We start from the raw sequence: 17236 nt of genomic DNA on the forward strand, positions 1-17236 counted from the left end.
TTTCCTGTCTCACATTCAGGTCCTTTATCCATTTTGAGTTTGTTTTTGTGAATGGTGTGAGAAAGTGGTCTAGTTTCAACCTTCTGCATGTTGCTGTCCAGTTCTCCCAGCACCATTTGTTAAAGAGACTGTCTTTTTTCCATTGGATGTTCTTTCCTGCTTTGTCAAAGATGAGTTGGCCATATGTTTGTAACGTTTATTTATTTTTGAGACAGAGAGAGACAGAGCATGAACGGGGGAGGGGCAGAGAGAGGGAGACATAGAATCGGAAGCAGGCTCCAGGCTCTGAGCCATCGGCCCAGAGCCCAATGCGGGGCTCGAACCCACGGAGTGTGAGATCGTGACCTGAGCTGAAGTCGGACGCTTAACAGACTGAGCCACCCAGGCGCCCCTCAATATATTTTTTCTATATAAGAATGTGTCATCTGCAAATAGAGATAGTTTTATTTCTCCCTTTCACATTTTCCTGTCTTTTCTTTCTTTCTTTCTTCTTTATTTTTCCCCCTTGTGTAATTGCCTTGGATAGAATCTCCAATACAACACTGAATAGAAATGGTGAGAGCAGACAGACATCCTTGTCTTGTTCCTCATCTTGGGAAAGCTTTCAGTCTGTCACCATGAAGTATGATATTAGCTGTGGGCTTTTTCTAAACACCCTTTATCAGGATGAGGAAATTTCCTTCTATTCCTGGTTTGGAGAGTTTTTATCATGAAAGTATGTTGAATTTTGTCAATTGCATATTCTATGTCTATCAAGATAATCTTGTAGATTTTGTCCTTTATTACTATGGTATATTACATTGGTTGATTTCAAATATTGAACCAAGTTCTCATTTGGGGGATGAATTTTACTTGCTCATGATGTATAATCCTTTTATGTTGTTTCATTTGGCTTGCTTGTTGAGGATTTTTGAATTGTTATAAATAAGGGATATTGTTCTCTAGTTTTCTTGTGATGACTTTGGGTTTAGTATCCAGGCAATACTGGTCTCTTAAAATGATTTGGTAAGTGTTCCCACCCCTTCTATTTTTGGGAAGAGTTTTTGAGGCACTGGTGCTAATTCATCTTTAAATGTTTTATAAAATTCACCAGAAGCCATCTGGTTCTAGGTTTTTCTTTGTGGGGAATTTTTTGTTTTATTTGTTTTTAATTATTATTATTATTGATTCAATGACTTGTTAGAGATCTATTCATAATTCCCACTTATTTTTTTAGTTAATTTCAATAGTTTTGGCCTTTCTAAGAATTTTACCATTTATCTAGGCTGTCTAATATATTGGCATACAATTGTTCATAGTAGCTCCTTTTCTTCATTTCTTTAAGTTCAATATAATGTTCCTTCTTTCATTCCTAACTTTAGTAATTTGGATCTTTCTTTCTCTCTCCTTTTTGCTTTCTTTCTTTTTTTTTTTTTTTTGTTAATACAGTTTAAGGTTTGTCAATTTTGTTCATCTTTTCAAAGAACCAACTTTTGGTTTTACTGACTGTCTCTTATTTTTCTATTCTCTTGTTTCTGCTTTAATCCTCATTATTTTCTTCCTTCTGGTTGCTTGGGTTTAATTTGCTCTTTCTAGTTTTTTTAAGATAGCAGCTTAGGGGGCGCCTGGGTGGCTTAGTCGGTTAAGCGTCCGACTTTGGCTCAGGTCATGATCTCGCGGTCCGTGAGTTCGAGCCCCGCGTCGGGCTCTGTGCTGACCACTCAGAGCCTGGAGCCTGTTTCAGATTCTGTGTCTCCCTCTCTCTCTGACCCTCCCCTGTTCATGCTCTGTCTCTCTCTGTCTCAAAAATAAATAAACGTTAAAAAAAAATTAAAAAAAAAATAAGATAGCAGCTTAGGTTGTTGGTTTATTTTTTTCTTTTTTAACATAGTTTTCTACAGCTATAAATTTCCCTTTAAGCGCTGCTTTAGCTGCTTACCGTACATTTTGTCGTGTTTTCATTTTCATTCATCCCAAAGTATTAACTACTTTTGTGATTTGATTTTTGGCTAATTGGTTATTTACAAGTTTTTTGTTTAATTTTCTCATATATGTGACTTTCCCAAATTTCCTTCTTCTATTAATCTCTAATTTTATTTCATTATGGTTGGAGAACACACTTTATATAATTCCAGTCCTTTCAGATTTATTGAGAGTTGTCCTGTGGCCTAACATGGTACATTGTGGAGAATGTTGCAATTGCAATTGAGAAAAATACTCAAAAATTGAGTGTTCTGCTATTGTTGGGAAGAGTGTTCTATAGATGTTCAGTTGCTTTATAGTGTTGTTAAAGTCATCTGTCTCCTCTATGATCTTCTAATTGTTCTGTTCATTATTGAAAGTGGGATATTGAAGTCGCCAGCTATGTTGAATCATTTATTTCTCTCTTCACTTCTATTAGTTTTTGCTTCATTTGTATTGGGACTCTGTTGTTGTTAGAGGCATATATATTTATAAATGTTATATCTTGATGGACTGACCGTTTTTTCAATATATAATATCTCTCTTAGGTTCTTAGACCCAATTCTAACACAGCAGGGGTGCCCCCCCCACCCCACAACACTGAGCAGTTTTTGGATACCAGCAGGGTGTCTGAGAATTCAACTCAATTCTTACAGTGTCTACCCAGAGATAGCATTAGATTTCACAGATTAAGGGTTCAGTCCTACAAGACTTCTCCCACCCCTGACCTCCCACTTCAGATGCCACTCATGAGCTCCAGGCTCTTGTGCTTCGGACCTATTGACTATAGATTGGAGGTTCCAACAACCTTCTCCTTAGATTCTTTTAATTTTCAAGAGTGGCTTACAGTATTCAGGGAAACGTGCTTACTAGTTTATTAAAGGATATGATAAATGATACAAATCAACAGCCAGATGAAGAAATACATAGGGTGAGGTATGGAAAAAGGACAACAAGTTTCTATGCCCTCTCTAGGCATACCACTCTCTCCAATTTCCATGTATTCACCAACTCAGGAGCTCTTGGAACCCAGTCCTTTGGGGGTTTCATAGAGGCTTCACTGCACAGTTATGATTGACTAGGTCATTGGCCATTGGATGATTCATTCTTCAGCCCTCTTTCCTCCCTGGAGGTTAGGGGCTAGGACTGAAAGGTCCAACCCCCTAATCACTTGGTTGGTCCTCCTGGCAATCAGCCCCCACCCTTAGGTGGGGTTCAAAAGTTTCCTTCTTTATTAACAGGACACCCATTTCACCATTATGGCTCTGAAATGTTTTCAGGGAACTGTGGATGAAGACCACATATATCTGAGAAATGTATTTTGGTCACCTGAAAGACCAAACATATTTCTTTTTTTTAATTTTTTTAATTTTTTTCAAATATATTTCTTATAAACCATTATATTATACTAGTCTTCTTTGTCTCACACATTTTTTGTCTTAATGTAGTTTTGTCTGATGTTAATATAGCTACTTCAGCTCTTTTCAGGTTATTGTTTACATGATATACCTTTTTCCATTGTTTTACTTTCAACCCATTTGTGTCTTTGAATCTAAAGTGTGTCTCTTATAAATAGCATACAGTTGGATCTTTTAAAAGATGCATTCTGCCTATCTCTGCTTTTTTTGGTGGAGTGTTTAATCTTTTTATATTTAACATAATTACTGATAAGATAGGATTTACATTTGCTGCTTTACTCTTTATTTTTTATGTCTTATATGCTTTTTGTTCCTGTCTCCATTACTGTCTTTTTCTGTGTTAAGTAGATATTTCTGGTGCACTATTTTAATTCTCTTATTCTTTCTTTTACTGTATATTTTTGCATTATGGGAAACCAAGAAAGTTACAAACAAAAAAATACGTATACAAACACCTTTTAGGCGTGTCTGGGTGGCTCAGTCAGTTAAGCACCTAACTTGATTTCAGCCCAGGTCATGATGTCACGGTTCATGAGATCAAGCCCTGTGTCAGGCTCTGCACTGACAGCGCAGAGTCTGCTTGGGATTCTCTCTCTCCCTTTCTCTCTCAAAATAAATAAACATTTAAAAACCAAAACAAGAAAACACTCTTTTATATATATCTATATTGCTACCTTTATTGTAGCAGCTGTACGATTTATTTCTTTATGTGAATTTCAGTTATTATCTAATCCCTTTTTATTTCAACTTGAAGAACTCTCTCTCGTGTTTCTTCTAGGACATTTTTTTCTAGCCCCATAGCCCCACCAGAGAGTGGACCCTGGTCCAGACCTACACAATTTTCATTGAGATTAAAGAGAATTGAGCAATCTCTATCAAAATAACACCAGCATTGTTCACAGAGCTAGAAAAAAAAACAATCCTAAAGTGTGTACGGAACCAGAAAAGACCCCAAATGGCCAAAGTAAATCTTGAAAAAGAAAACCAAAGCTGGAGGCATCACAATCCCGGACTTCAAGCTGTATTACAAAGCTATAATCATCAAGACAGTATGGTACTGGCACAAAAACAGACACTCAGTGGAACAGAATAGAGAACCTAGAAATGTGCCCACAAACATATAGCTGACTAATCTTTGACCACGCAGGAAAGAATATCTTCAGAAAATGGTACTGGGAAAATGGACAGTGACATGCCAAAAAATGAACCTGGACCACTTTCTTATACCATACACAAAAATACACTCAAAATGGTTGAAAGACCTGAACATAAGACAGGAAGCCATGAAAATCTTAGAGGAGAAAGCAGGCAAAAACCTCTTTGAACTTGGCTGCAGCAACCTCTTAACAGATCTCTGGAGGCCAGGGAAACAAAAGCAAAAATGAACTATTGGGGCTTCATCAAAATAAAAGTTTCTGCACAGTGAAGGAAACAATCAGCAAAACTAAAAGGCAACTGATGGAATGGGAGAATATATTTGCAAGTGACTTATCAGATAAAGGGTTAGTATCCAAAATCTATAGAGAACTTACCAAATTCAACACCTCAGAAACAAATAATCCAGTGAAGAAATGGGCAAAAGACATGAATAGACACTTCTCCAAAGAAGACATCCAAATGGCCAACCGACACCTGAAAAAATGCTCAACATCACTCATCATCAGGGAAGTACAAATCAAAACCACACTGAGATACCACCTCATACCTGTCAGAGTAACTAACATTAACAACTCAGGCAACAACAGATGTTGGCAAAGATGCAAAGAAAGGATCTCTTTTGCACTGCTGGTGGGAATGTAAACTGGTGCAGCCACTCTGGAACATAGTATGGGGGTCCCTCAAAAAATTAAAAATAGAACTACCCTACGACCCAGCAATTGCACTACTAGGTATTTATCCATGGGATACAGTTGTGCTGTTTCAGAGGGACACATGCACCCCCATGTTTATAGCAGCACTATCAACAATAGCGAAAGTATGGAAAGAGCCCAAATGTCCATCGATGGATAAATGGATAAAGAAGATGTGGTATATATATATACAATGGAGTATTACTTGGCAATCAAAAAGAACGAAATCTTGACATTTGCAACTACATGGATTGAACTGGAGGGTATTATGCTAAGTGAAATTAGTCAGAGAAAGACAAAAATCATATGACTTCATTCATATGAGGACTTTAAGAGAAAAAACAGATGAACATAAGGGAAGGGAAACAAAAATAATATAAAAACAGGGAGGAGGACAAAACAGAAGAGACTCATAAATATGGAGAACAAACTGAGGGTTACTGGAGGGATTGTGAGAGGGAGGATGGGCTAAATGGGTAAGGGGCACTAAGGAATCTAATCCTGAAATCGTTGTACCATATGCTAACTAATTTGGATGTAAATATTAAAAAATAAAAAATAAAATAAAAAAAAATAGAACTACCCTGCAACCCAGCAATTGCACTACTAGATATTTAACCAAGGGTACAGGTGCGCTGTTTTGAAGGGGCACATGCACCTGATGTTTATAGCAGTGGTATCGACAATAGCCAAAGTATGGAAAGAACCCAGATGTCCATCGATGGATGAATGGATAAAGAAGATGTGCTATGTGTACACAATGGAGTATTACTCAGCAATCAAAAAGAATGAAATCTTGCCATTTGCAACTACGTGGATGAAACTATGCTAAGCGAAATTAGAGAAAGACAAACATACGATATCACTCATATGAGGAATTTAAGATACAAAGCCGATGAACATAAGGGAAGGGAAGCAAAAATAATATAAAAACAGGGAGGGAGACAAAACATAAGAGACTCTTAATTATAGAGAACAAACAGGGTTGCTCGAGAGGTTTGGGAGGGGAGTTGGGCTAAATGGGTAAGGGGCATTAAAGAATCTACTTCTGAAATCATTGTTGCACTATATGCTAACTAACTTGGATATAAATTAAAAAATGAATTACAAGAAAAAAGAATTGACATTTTAGCAATATTGAATCTCATACATGAACATGACATATCTCTCCATTTTATTTAGGTTTTTAATTTCTCTTATCAGTATTTTGTTTTGAGCATACTAAACATTGGACATATTTTAGATTTGTACCAAATAATTTCATGGGTTTTGGTACTATTACAAATGGTACACTTTTAAGAAATATCAATTTCCAATTGTTTGTTGCTAGTATATAAAAATACAATAGAGTTGCATACTCATATCCTTCAACCTTACTTAAGTCACTTATTCTAGTAGATTTTTTGTAAATTTTTTGGGATTTCCTATGTAGGCAATCATATTTGTTATAAGTAGAGATTTTTATTTCTCCATTTCCAATCTCTATGCCTTCTATACTTTTTCTTACCTTATTGCTGATAAGGTGCAGATATCCTTGCTTTTTTCCCAGTGTTACGGAGAAACATTCAGGTCTTTCACTTTTAAGATATTAATTGTAGGGGCTCCTGGGTGGCTCAGTCAGATGGGCATCTGACTTTGGCTCAGGTCATGATCTTAGAGCTCGTGAGCTCAAGCCCCGTGTCCAGCTCTGTGCTGGCGGCTTGGCGCCTGCTTTGGATTCTGTGTCTCCCTCTTTTCTGCCCCTCCCATGCTCACACTTTGTCTCTCTCTCTCGGTCTCTCTCTCTCTCCCCTTCAAAAATTAAATAAACATTAAAAAAATTTTAATAAATGATATTAATTGTAGGTGTTTTATAGATACACTTGATCAGGTAGAGATGGTTCCCTTTCCTTTCCAGATTGCTGAGTTTTTATCATAAATGTTGAATTTTGTGAAATGCTTTTTCTGCATCTATATAAATTGCCATTATAGTTTTTCTTCTATATATTATAGTCTACTAATTAATTTCGGGTGTTCAACAAGGTTTGTATTACTGGGATAAACTTGGTCCTGGTTTGTTATCCTTTTTATATATTGTAGGATTCATTTTACTAGTATTTTTCAGGAGGCCTTCTGCATCTGTATTCATTAGCTTAAATTAATATTTAAGTAAATATCAAGTACCAGAAGGACTTCTACTTCTAGTATATGTGAATTAGGTAATTTGTCACAATCCTCCTTCTGAAGACTAGAAAAGCTGAAAAAATGTAAAAGAAAAGGAAAAAAAGTTTAAAAGAATTCTCAGAGCTGTCAGACTACAAATCCCTGCATTTAGACACAGGATAACATGTTCATACAATAACTGCTATCTTACAATTACAAATGTCATTTAAAAAAATTTTTTTAATGTTTGCTTATTTTTGAGAGAGACAGAGCTTGAGCAGGGGAGGGGCAGAGAGAGAGGGAGACACAGAATCCAAAGCAGGCACCAGGCTCTGAGCTGTCAGCAAAGAGCCTGACGCGGGGCTCAAACCCACGGACCGCGAGATCATGACCTGAGCCGATGTCAGACACCCAACCAACTGAGCCACCCAGGCTCCCCACAAATGTCATTTTAAAAGCAAGATAATGCTTTTGGATCTGGCATAAATAGATTTCTTTTCTCCTTTTGTGTTTCAAAGGTAGACATAAATACATTGACCCACAACCTACAGACTCTAGAGGAAAAGAATAAGCACCTGTCAGAACAAATGGCTTCCCTAGAACTTCAGCAAGTCCCTTCTGATTACAATGAGGTGGGTATATAAAGGTCAGTCTAAATTAGGAATTAATGACTAGTGTGTTTTAAAAAATCAGAAGTTAGGGGCGCCTGGGTGGCTCAGTCGATTAAGCGGCCAACTTCGGCTCAGGTCATGATCTCGCGGTCTGTGAGTTTGAGCCCCGCATCGGGCTCTGTGCTGACAGCTCAGAGCCTGGAGCCTGTTTCAGATTCTGTGCCTCCCTCTCTCTGACCCTCCCCTGTTCTTTCTCTGTCTCTCCCTGTCTCAAAAATAAATAAAACGTTAAAAAAAAATTTTTTTTAATAAAAAATCAGAAGTTAGGAGATGGATTTTCTTCATTTGTGTTTTAATAATTATCATTTAGTCCTGAATAACTCGGGCTGACTATGGCAGAGAGCCCTACAAGTGCTCAAACAGTAAAAGATTAATAAAACAAGAATTTAAGGCAGCTAATAAACATCTGCCTCCACAGATGATCTATAATACTGAAAAGCATGAATATTTCTAATGTTTTAAAATACTTCCTATTCCATAAATTATGAGGCAGAAGGCTGTATTTTTCTTTTGCTTTTTTGACATTTCCATTAGGCAATCAGTAATAAGTACGATTTCTAAAAGCTGTTTGACACAGTCAGTGCAATACAAATAAATGGTAGAGTTTAGACCATCTCTAAGTGGAGGATATTTAAAGAGATTCTCATTCTGTTAAGCAGCTAGTAAGTTTCCTGTGTGCTTTTGAGTACTTGAAAAAGAATTAGTTACTGCTTCTATAACTTGCAAATCACCTCTGAAAACTGCATAGAAGACCCTGGTGTGAGTCTGTCTTGATCTGAGTTAAATTCTTTCAGACTCTGTCATAAGCTGCACATTACTTCAATTGTGAAATCCTAGAGAATAATCTAATACATTTTCATGGCCTTAGAGCCAGACGGCCGGCATTTCAATTTTGGCTATGACCTCGAGTATGAGCCTTAACCTCTCTGAGCCTCAGTTTCTTAATCTGTCAAAGTGGGGGAAGTAATACCATTATTAGGAGGTTGTTGGAGGATTTAGTAAGTTAACATTAAAGCATGTAGCAGATAACTAACATTTATTGAATTTTTAGTATTTGAACTGTTCCAGAAAAAAGGCTTTTAAGTTCCTCTTATAGCAACAAGGTGCATTAGCTCTAGCTCCTGGTACTATCTCAGACCAACCCTCCCTTCCCAAGATTAAAGATTTATCCATGTCCTCTGCTTGTTGGCCATGTATCAGCTAGACTTATCAGCCTACTGGCTCCTGGTCTTTCTGGAAGACTACATCTCCGTCTCTCTGATTCTTTCAGTGCCCCCCTGCCAGTGAGTAGGCCTGTGGCCTTACCCAATTAGTGACTTTGACAGATCCTGCTAATGATTTTGTCAGTGTTGATTCTTGCTTTCTCACCACACCTCTTAAGGTCTCCCAATGATAAACCACACCTCAGGTCCAGCTTGTAGTTCTGTCTCCACATAGAATTTTCTCTGACCAGGCCTGCCTGGAAGTCCTCCAGTTGGCTGTATGAGTCTTGAGAAATGAGGTTGAGATGTCAGTATTTGTTTGGTTTTTAATCTCAGCAATATCATTAAACTTATCACCGTTCAATGCTGGCAGTGTATGTTTGTTCTTTGGGAATTCACACTTGAAATTCTCAATACGAGTTACCTTTCTAGTATAATCTGTTACTGGTTTTTGGAGATATGCTTATGAGTGTATGTTGTGTAGGCCACACCACAGATTTGAAGTTAGACCTGGTTTCGACCCTCAAGGTTCCATTTACTGTGTGGCCTGGGCAGGACTTAAACCCTATGGCCCTTGGGGCTAAGGAGATCTCCCTTAATCACAGCACACTGTGTCTGCACATATCAAAATGGTAACTTTGTGAATTAGAAATTGACCTGTTGATGCATGTGCCTTCACTGTCTTCTAATGCAAGAGCCATAGTTACTCATCTTTACACTCCCTTGCCTAGCATAGCACCTAATACATAATAGGTATTTAAAATTTTTTTTTTAATTTTTTAATGTTTGTTTATTCTTGAAGGAGAGAGACAGAATGAGAGTGGGGGAGGAGCAGAGAGAGAGGAGACACAGAATTCTAAGCAGGCTCCAGGCTCTGAGCTGTCAGCACAATCTGTGAGATCATGACTTGAGTGAAGTCAGTCGCCCAACCAACTGAACCACCCAGGCACTCCCATAATAGGTATTTTAGAAAGATTGAGTAGAACACAAGGAGGGTCACGTCTGTCTTACCAGTGCATGAGGATTAAATATCATATTGTGCGTAAAGTACCCATCACAGTGCCTAGCATACTTAATACACGTATAAACATTATTCTCTTCTTCACACCAATTTTGGGCTTATTTTTATTATTTCAGCCTTTAATGATGGTATAATTTAAGTCTATTACTATAGTCAGTCATGCAGGGAACCACAGTGAGAAATGATCCAAATGGATTTTTTTTTTTTAAGCTGAGTGCATAGCCCGACATGGGGCTCAATCCCACGAACTGTGAGATCATGACCTGATTTGAAAGCAAGAGTCTGACGGAGCCACCCGGGTGCCCCTTCTTTTGGATTTTAAACATACATTTTCAAACAGTAGCACTAGACAGAAGTATAGTTCCCTATGCAACCAGGACTTCAATGATTTGAAATTAAACCGTGAATTAAATGTAGTATTTCTTACAACTAGGATGACATTCAGTGCACACTCATGTAGGTGTCCAAGTTGGCTCAGTTTGCTGTGGCCCATGCAAACCAGTTGTTAAATATTTTGAATAAAATCCCTGCATACAGGGGTGCCTGTCTTAGTAGAGCATGCAACTCAATCTCAAGGTTGTGAGTTTGAACCCTCACTTTGGGTGTGGAGATTACTTAAAAATAAAATCTTCAAAAAACTCCCTGCTTACAATCTGCTCATAAAATAGCTTTATCAAGATGCTAGTATCTTTTGGTTTCATGTATTCCTCTAATAGCCTTCTAACTTTCACAGCTCATCTTAATTTTAAAAATGATTTTAGAAATCATTTTGTGGCTTACAATTGATCCTTGTCAACCTACCTTTTATTTCTTAAGATAATTTTATGTTTGCTTCCTGCTTTTCCAAGGAGTGATATCTTTGTATATCAGTTAAAATGCATATTCTAACAATTAGCATTTTTCTTGGTATTCTAATTCTCAAGTGATTCTCCAATTTCTCTTTTGCTTGCATATTAATGGTCTTTTTAGTATATTGCCAAGATTTTTTATGCAAAGCTTAATCTCTGGCCTTCCACAACTCAGAATCTGAGATATTCACTCATTTAAGTGCTCCCTAATTTCTGGTCTTCCGTTGATTCTCTTAAATATAAGCCCTATTTAAATAATCTGGACACAATAATTTAAACTACTGCTTTAACATCTGCTTTCCCTTAGCAACTGGAACAACTGGAACAATTTCTTTTCTGTTTGTTGTGAATTTAAATAAGTGACCTTGTGTCAAATATCACATTTTGATTTTGCTTAGACAGTTTACACTATCACTGTGTTAACATTCTCTTAGGTGACCAAAAAAGAGGAAATCATTTTTAAAGTATATTTAAAAGATTAATGGAATTTCTTTATGCCTTTGCCTAAAAGAGGGAACTTTATTGAGGTAAAAAGTGCCATTATTTAAAAAATTCCTGGACATCTTTTATAAGAGACCCAGATCATTTAAGTTACTGTGAAAAAAAAAAGACTTCATATTCCAAGAAGACAAGCAAAGTTATCTTTGAGTGTTTGTTATAGCTAGCATATTTTAGGTTTAAATCTAGCTCTTGGTATTTTATATTGCACTTTATAGCACATGGGGCACCTCAATTTATAGAACTTAGAACTGAATTTTAAATACCTATGCTTTTGTGGTTATGGTATAGTTTTGTTTTTGTAACATCATTGGCCATCCTTGTTTATTTTGCTGAAGACTTGGTCAGAACATTATCCCAAATGTTGTGTTCATGGAATGTTTTTACCTCATAGTTTCCAAAATAGAAAGTATTGTGGGAAAGGGGGACCGTATGTGTTACACTGACAGAAAATTAATTGATGATTAATTTTATGGTAATATGTTCTAACCTCTTATTTATTGATAACAGTCTATATTTCCGTTAGGTTATTTTGTGTGGTTTTTTTAAAATTTTTTTTAATTAAAAAATATTTTTATTAAATATAACTTATTGTCAAATTGGCTTTTTAACTTTTTTAATGTTTATTTATTTTTGAGAGAGAGAGGTAGAGTGTGAGTGGGGGAGGGGCAAAGAGCGAGGGGGGACACAGAATTTGAAACAGGCTCCAGGCTCCGCCTTATCAGCACAGAGCCTGAACAGTGAGATCATGACCTGAGCCGATGTCAGACACTTAGTCTGCTGAGCCACCCAGGAGCCCCACCCTTAGTTTATTTTGAAACCAATACTTTATTGGCCTGAATGCTTTAAAAAAATAATTTCCTTTGCCTTAGTGGGAACCACATATAGTGATTAAAATTGAAAGTTTAAGAAACAATGTATGAATATGTATAATTATGTATGAAATAAATACTGGTCTGATAGGACAAACACTTAGATGGGCCATAATGGTTAACCCACTGATGCCAAAAATTGGATATAAATTTTTATATTGAATGTGCATAATTGGGGGTGGGTTGTACAGAAGAACTAATCACTCTTTATGGCTTTTCCATAGGTTTTTATCAAGCCTAGAATGTCTAAAATGGCCTAATTCTTCTGGCCAAGGCAACTACCAAAGGGAAAACAATGCTCCAGACTAGTGTACCCTCTTGTAGAACATATGCTATCATGAAAGTATTTTGAACCCAAGAAGAAATGAGTTACATGTTATTACATAGTAATCTAGTTTGGAATGTGTTTTTGCTTTTATTTGGAAAATATTCATAACACTTGAAATAAAGTGCACTACAAAGTGGTAACTAAGGAATAGCTATAACAGTGTTGGAGATGGTGAGAATTATCTCTTGTATAAATTCATATCTCTACATATGTTGACATCTTTATTAACTTGCCTAAAGTTGAACATAAAACAAGTCTAAATTCTTTAGATTTAAATGCTGAAAAGGCCTCCTGGTCTATAGTAATTATGTCAATGTAGGATATTTATCAGCATTAATAACACTTCCCACTAAAGATTTACTGCAAATGATCCATAGTGCAGCTCATTGGCCAATGTGATTAAGAATTTGCGTTCTCTTGGGGCACCTGGGTGGCTCAGTTGGTTGAGTGTCCAACTTCAGCTCAGGTCATGATCTCACAGCTCGTGAGTTCGAGCCCTGCGTCAGGCTCTGTGCTGACAGCTTGGAGCCTGGATCCTGCTTCAGATCTCTGTCTCCCTCTCTTTCTGCCCCTAACCCACTCCCATTCTGTCTCTGTCTCTTTCAACAGTAAATAAACATTAAAAAAAAAAAAAAAAAAAAGAATTTGCGTTCTCAGTTACATTTGCTTTTGTGTGTATTATTCTTGCAGTTTATTTGTGAAGATGATTTTGACATAAGGCAAATATCAGTATGTCCTGCTGTTAAGATATAACACTGAAATAGATCATGGAAGGTGAAAATTTCCATATTCAATCACTAATATGTAATCACTCCAAATTCAATCACTGGAGTACCAACAAGGACCAAAATTTAATCAAAATGAAACTGTATTTTATACTTATTTTTTCTGAAAAAGTCTGAGGAAAAAGACATATAAAAAATAACTGTCATTATTAAAGGCTGTTTGAATGATAAAATATGTAATTTCTTGAAATATAGAGGCTTCAGTAGTGTTTCTCCAGGATAACACTGTGTAGAGTGCTTGATCAGACAATATTGGAATTTCCAATAAATGTTTCTTTTGTTCAGAGATTTTTTTTTACTCCCTCTTGCATGGTAACTGAAGTGTCTTCTGTCTACACAGTTGTAATGATTTGCAGCTCCTGTTTTCTTAAAGAAATGTGTAATCTTTAAACTGCATATCTGCAACCGCTGATACGACCACCCCACATCTGGGTTGGATTGCAACTACAGGGGCGCCTGTGTGGCTCAGTCTGTTAAGCATCCAACTCTTGGTTTTGGCTGGCATCATGATCTCACAGTTCATGGAACTAAGCCCCACATCCCTGCTTGGGATTCTCTCTCTTCCTCTCTTTCTGCCTCTCCCCCGATCATGCCTGCTCATGTGCGCGCGCTCGCTCTCTCTCTCTCTCTCTCTCTCAAAATAAATAAGTAAACTTAGAATAAGTAAGCAAAAAACTACAAACTCTGGGACATTTAAGGCACTCATACTTTCACTAGCAATCCTTTAATGTTGCATATTACCACTATGATCAGCTATGTAGGGAAAAACTAAGAGGCAGCAAAGACAAATAAATATGAATCCTGGTTTCATCACTGTAGAAATGATAAGAGTATAAATGCTTGTTCAGAAAATGGTTGTTCCTTTCTCTGCCAAGGTACTGATACCTGTGTTTGCTTTCCCAGCTGGCTCAACAGCAGGTGGAAAAGGTCTTGGGAAGAATTACTGAGAGTAAAAATAAACTGGCCTATGAAAAGGGAAAACTCCAGGTATGAGATTTTATTTTCTGATTTGTGTTGTCTAATTTTTTAATGCCAATTATCAAGCTAAATATAATAAATGATGGATTTTGAGAGGACCTAGCTCTATTAATTCTCTAACTTTGGACAAGTTTTTGAACCCTCCTAAGTTTGTTGCCTCATTAAGTAAAATCAGGTGATTGCTGTTCACATATCTGTAATATAATACTGAAACTAAAATTGTGAAACCAGATCCCATTCTGTAGCTATTGAAAGTTGTATTATGGTTGTTTTGTGCATGGCCACTCACTAAGAATGTTAGAGAGCTCATGCTCTCTTTTTTGCTGAATTTTTATAGCATTCTTAAAAAGAACCCTGGATATTGGGACTCAAAGGCAATAGACTTGAGTGACTGGGATGATACTATTATTTTGCTTCCTGTGTGTTTTATCTCTATAGTACCTACAGAGCAGGAAGCTGGCCACTGATACCCAACTCCAGTGGAAATGCTAAATGAAATCTAAATCAGTGGTTCACAGCCTTAGCTACACATCACAAATTGAGGAATTTTTTAAATACCTCATGCAGGGCAGTATATGATAGTCGCCATTTACTTGGAAATGAATCAGAAAAAGAAAAAACACTTTGATGGATAGAGGAAGTTGATAGATGGATTGATATGTGATGAGCAAGTTTAAAAAAATTGTGGGGCGCCTGGGTGGCTCAGTCGGTTGGGCGTCTGACTTCGGCTCAGGTCATGATCTCACAGTCCATGGGTTCGAGCCCCGCGTCGGGCTCTGTGCTGACCGCTCAGAGCCTGGAGCCTGTTTCAGATTCTGTGTCTCCCTCTCTCTCTGACCCTCCCCCGTTCATGCTCTGTGTCTCTCTGTCTCAAAAATAAATAAACGTTAAAAAAAAAAATTTTTTTTTAAATTGTGGAATTTGGATGGTGAGGGTATGCATATTCACAGTAAAATGAATTTTACTGTATATTTATAAAATGCAAGGGGAAAATTCCCCATGACAAGGCTTGCACCCCCGAGCAATTAGATCAGAATCTCAGGGAGTAGGTCCTAGGCTTCAATACTTTTAAGTTCCCCAGTGATTCCAGTATGCAACCATACATGAGGACCACTGGATTCAATGGTACGAAGTCCAGTTAGGCTTGGCAACCAAAGAGCTGATTTAATTAAGTGATCTCACTAGAGACATGTAAAACATGTCAATATTAATCTCATCTCATCTGCTCAAGGAGCTTATTATAGGGTTAGGAGATGAGATTGGCCCTTATGGCAGGCTATGTGAAAGATGATAAACCATGGTTGTGAAACCGTATGTTGGCCACTAAAAACATAAGGCTATTTGGCCACAATTTGTGTGCTTTTAATTAATATTTTCTAGAGCCAATGATACATTTAAGTATAATATACATTTATACTTGTGTAACCTTGGACGAGTCTTAATTTTCTTGAGTTTCATCTTTTTTTAAAAAAATTCAGTTCCTTTAAAATGTTTTTATCAGGGGTACCTGGGTGGCTCAGTTGATTGAGTGTCCAACTCTTGATATTGGCTCATGTCATGATCTCCGGGTCATGGGATCAAGCCCCCACATCAGGCTCTGCACTGAGTGTGAGGCCTGCTGAAAATTCCTCTCTCTCTCTCCCTCTGTCCTTCTCCCCTGCTTGCACGCTCTCTCTCTCTCTCTTTCTCTCTCTCTCCAAAAAAAAATTAAAAAGTTCAATAGTAATTGTGATAATTTAACAGTTGTTTCTTTACTGGTGCATTCAATAACAAGATCTAATGGTGTTCTTATAAACTCTATTAATTTCAAACTGGTGATAAGCACAAACAGCTTTTCAAGATATTTGCAATAACTATTCTATAATATGAAAATATCTGTGATGTCTATTGGAGACAAAGTAACAGGTTAGACTAATACTACTGTGGTTTATTGCCTACATTTAAAAATTTTTTAGGGGCACCTGGGTGGCTCAGTCAGTTGAGCGTCCGACTTTGGCTCAGGTCATGATCTCATGGTTTGTGAGTTTAAGTGCTGCATTGGGCTCTGTGCTGACAGCTGAGACCCTGGAACCTGCTTCGGATTCTGTGTGTGTCGCGCTCTCTGCTCTTACCCCACTTGCGTGCTCTCTCTCTCTCTCTCAAAAATAAATAAACATTAAAAATTTTTTTTTAAAAATTTTAATTGAAGTATAGTTGACATTCAATACTATATCATTTTAGATGTTTAACATAATGAATTGGTAATTATATACATTACAAAATGCTTACCCTAAGTGTAGTTACCATATGTCACCATACAAAGTTACTATAACATTATTGGCAATATTCCCAATGCTGTACTTTTAATCCCTGTCACTTATTTGCACGTCTTAATCCCCTTGACCTATTTCACCCTCCTCCCCTCTGACAATCACCAGTTCTCTGTATTTATGAATCTGTTTTTTTTTCTTATTTCTATATACTATTTTTAATGGCTCAAGAGTAGGCTATCTTATGAATGCATCTTCTGAACCATTTCTTGCTGTACAGTTATCTAAGAATATATCAAGCACTGTGCCAAGTGACAGTACAAGGAGGCAGGTACTGTAATTATGCCCATTTATAGGCAAGGAAATGGAAGCATAAGGAATTTAAGTAATTTTCGAAAGGTCTCACAGTTCTTGTGTTGCACAGCCAGGATTT

General features: G+C 37.1%; 1 protein-coding gene across 8 annotated transcripts in view; it reads left to right on the top strand.

Annotated features, from left to right (window-relative positions):
* Positions 1–17236, top strand: part of CCDC150 (coiled-coil domain containing 150) — a 96906-nt gene that overhangs the window by 41751 nt on the left and 37919 nt on the right. For 7 of the 8 annotated variants that reach the window (XM_042994967.1, XM_042994968.1, XM_042994969.1 and 4 more), the window contains 2 exons: positions 7870–7983; positions 14480–14563. In XM_042994967.1, the coding sequence (XP_042850901.1) occupies positions 7870–7983; positions 14480–14563 (198 nt within the window). The remainder of the gene's footprint in view (positions 1–7869; positions 7984–14479; positions 14564–17236) is intronic. The other variant, XM_042994972.1, reaches the window with a different exon arrangement.

This window comes from Panthera tigris, chromosome C1 (genome assembly GCF_018350195.1).
Source record: "Panthera tigris isolate Pti1 chromosome C1, P.tigris_Pti1_mat1.1, whole genome shotgun sequence".
Taxonomy (NCBI): Eukaryota; Metazoa; Chordata; class Mammalia; order Carnivora; family Felidae; genus Panthera; species Panthera tigris.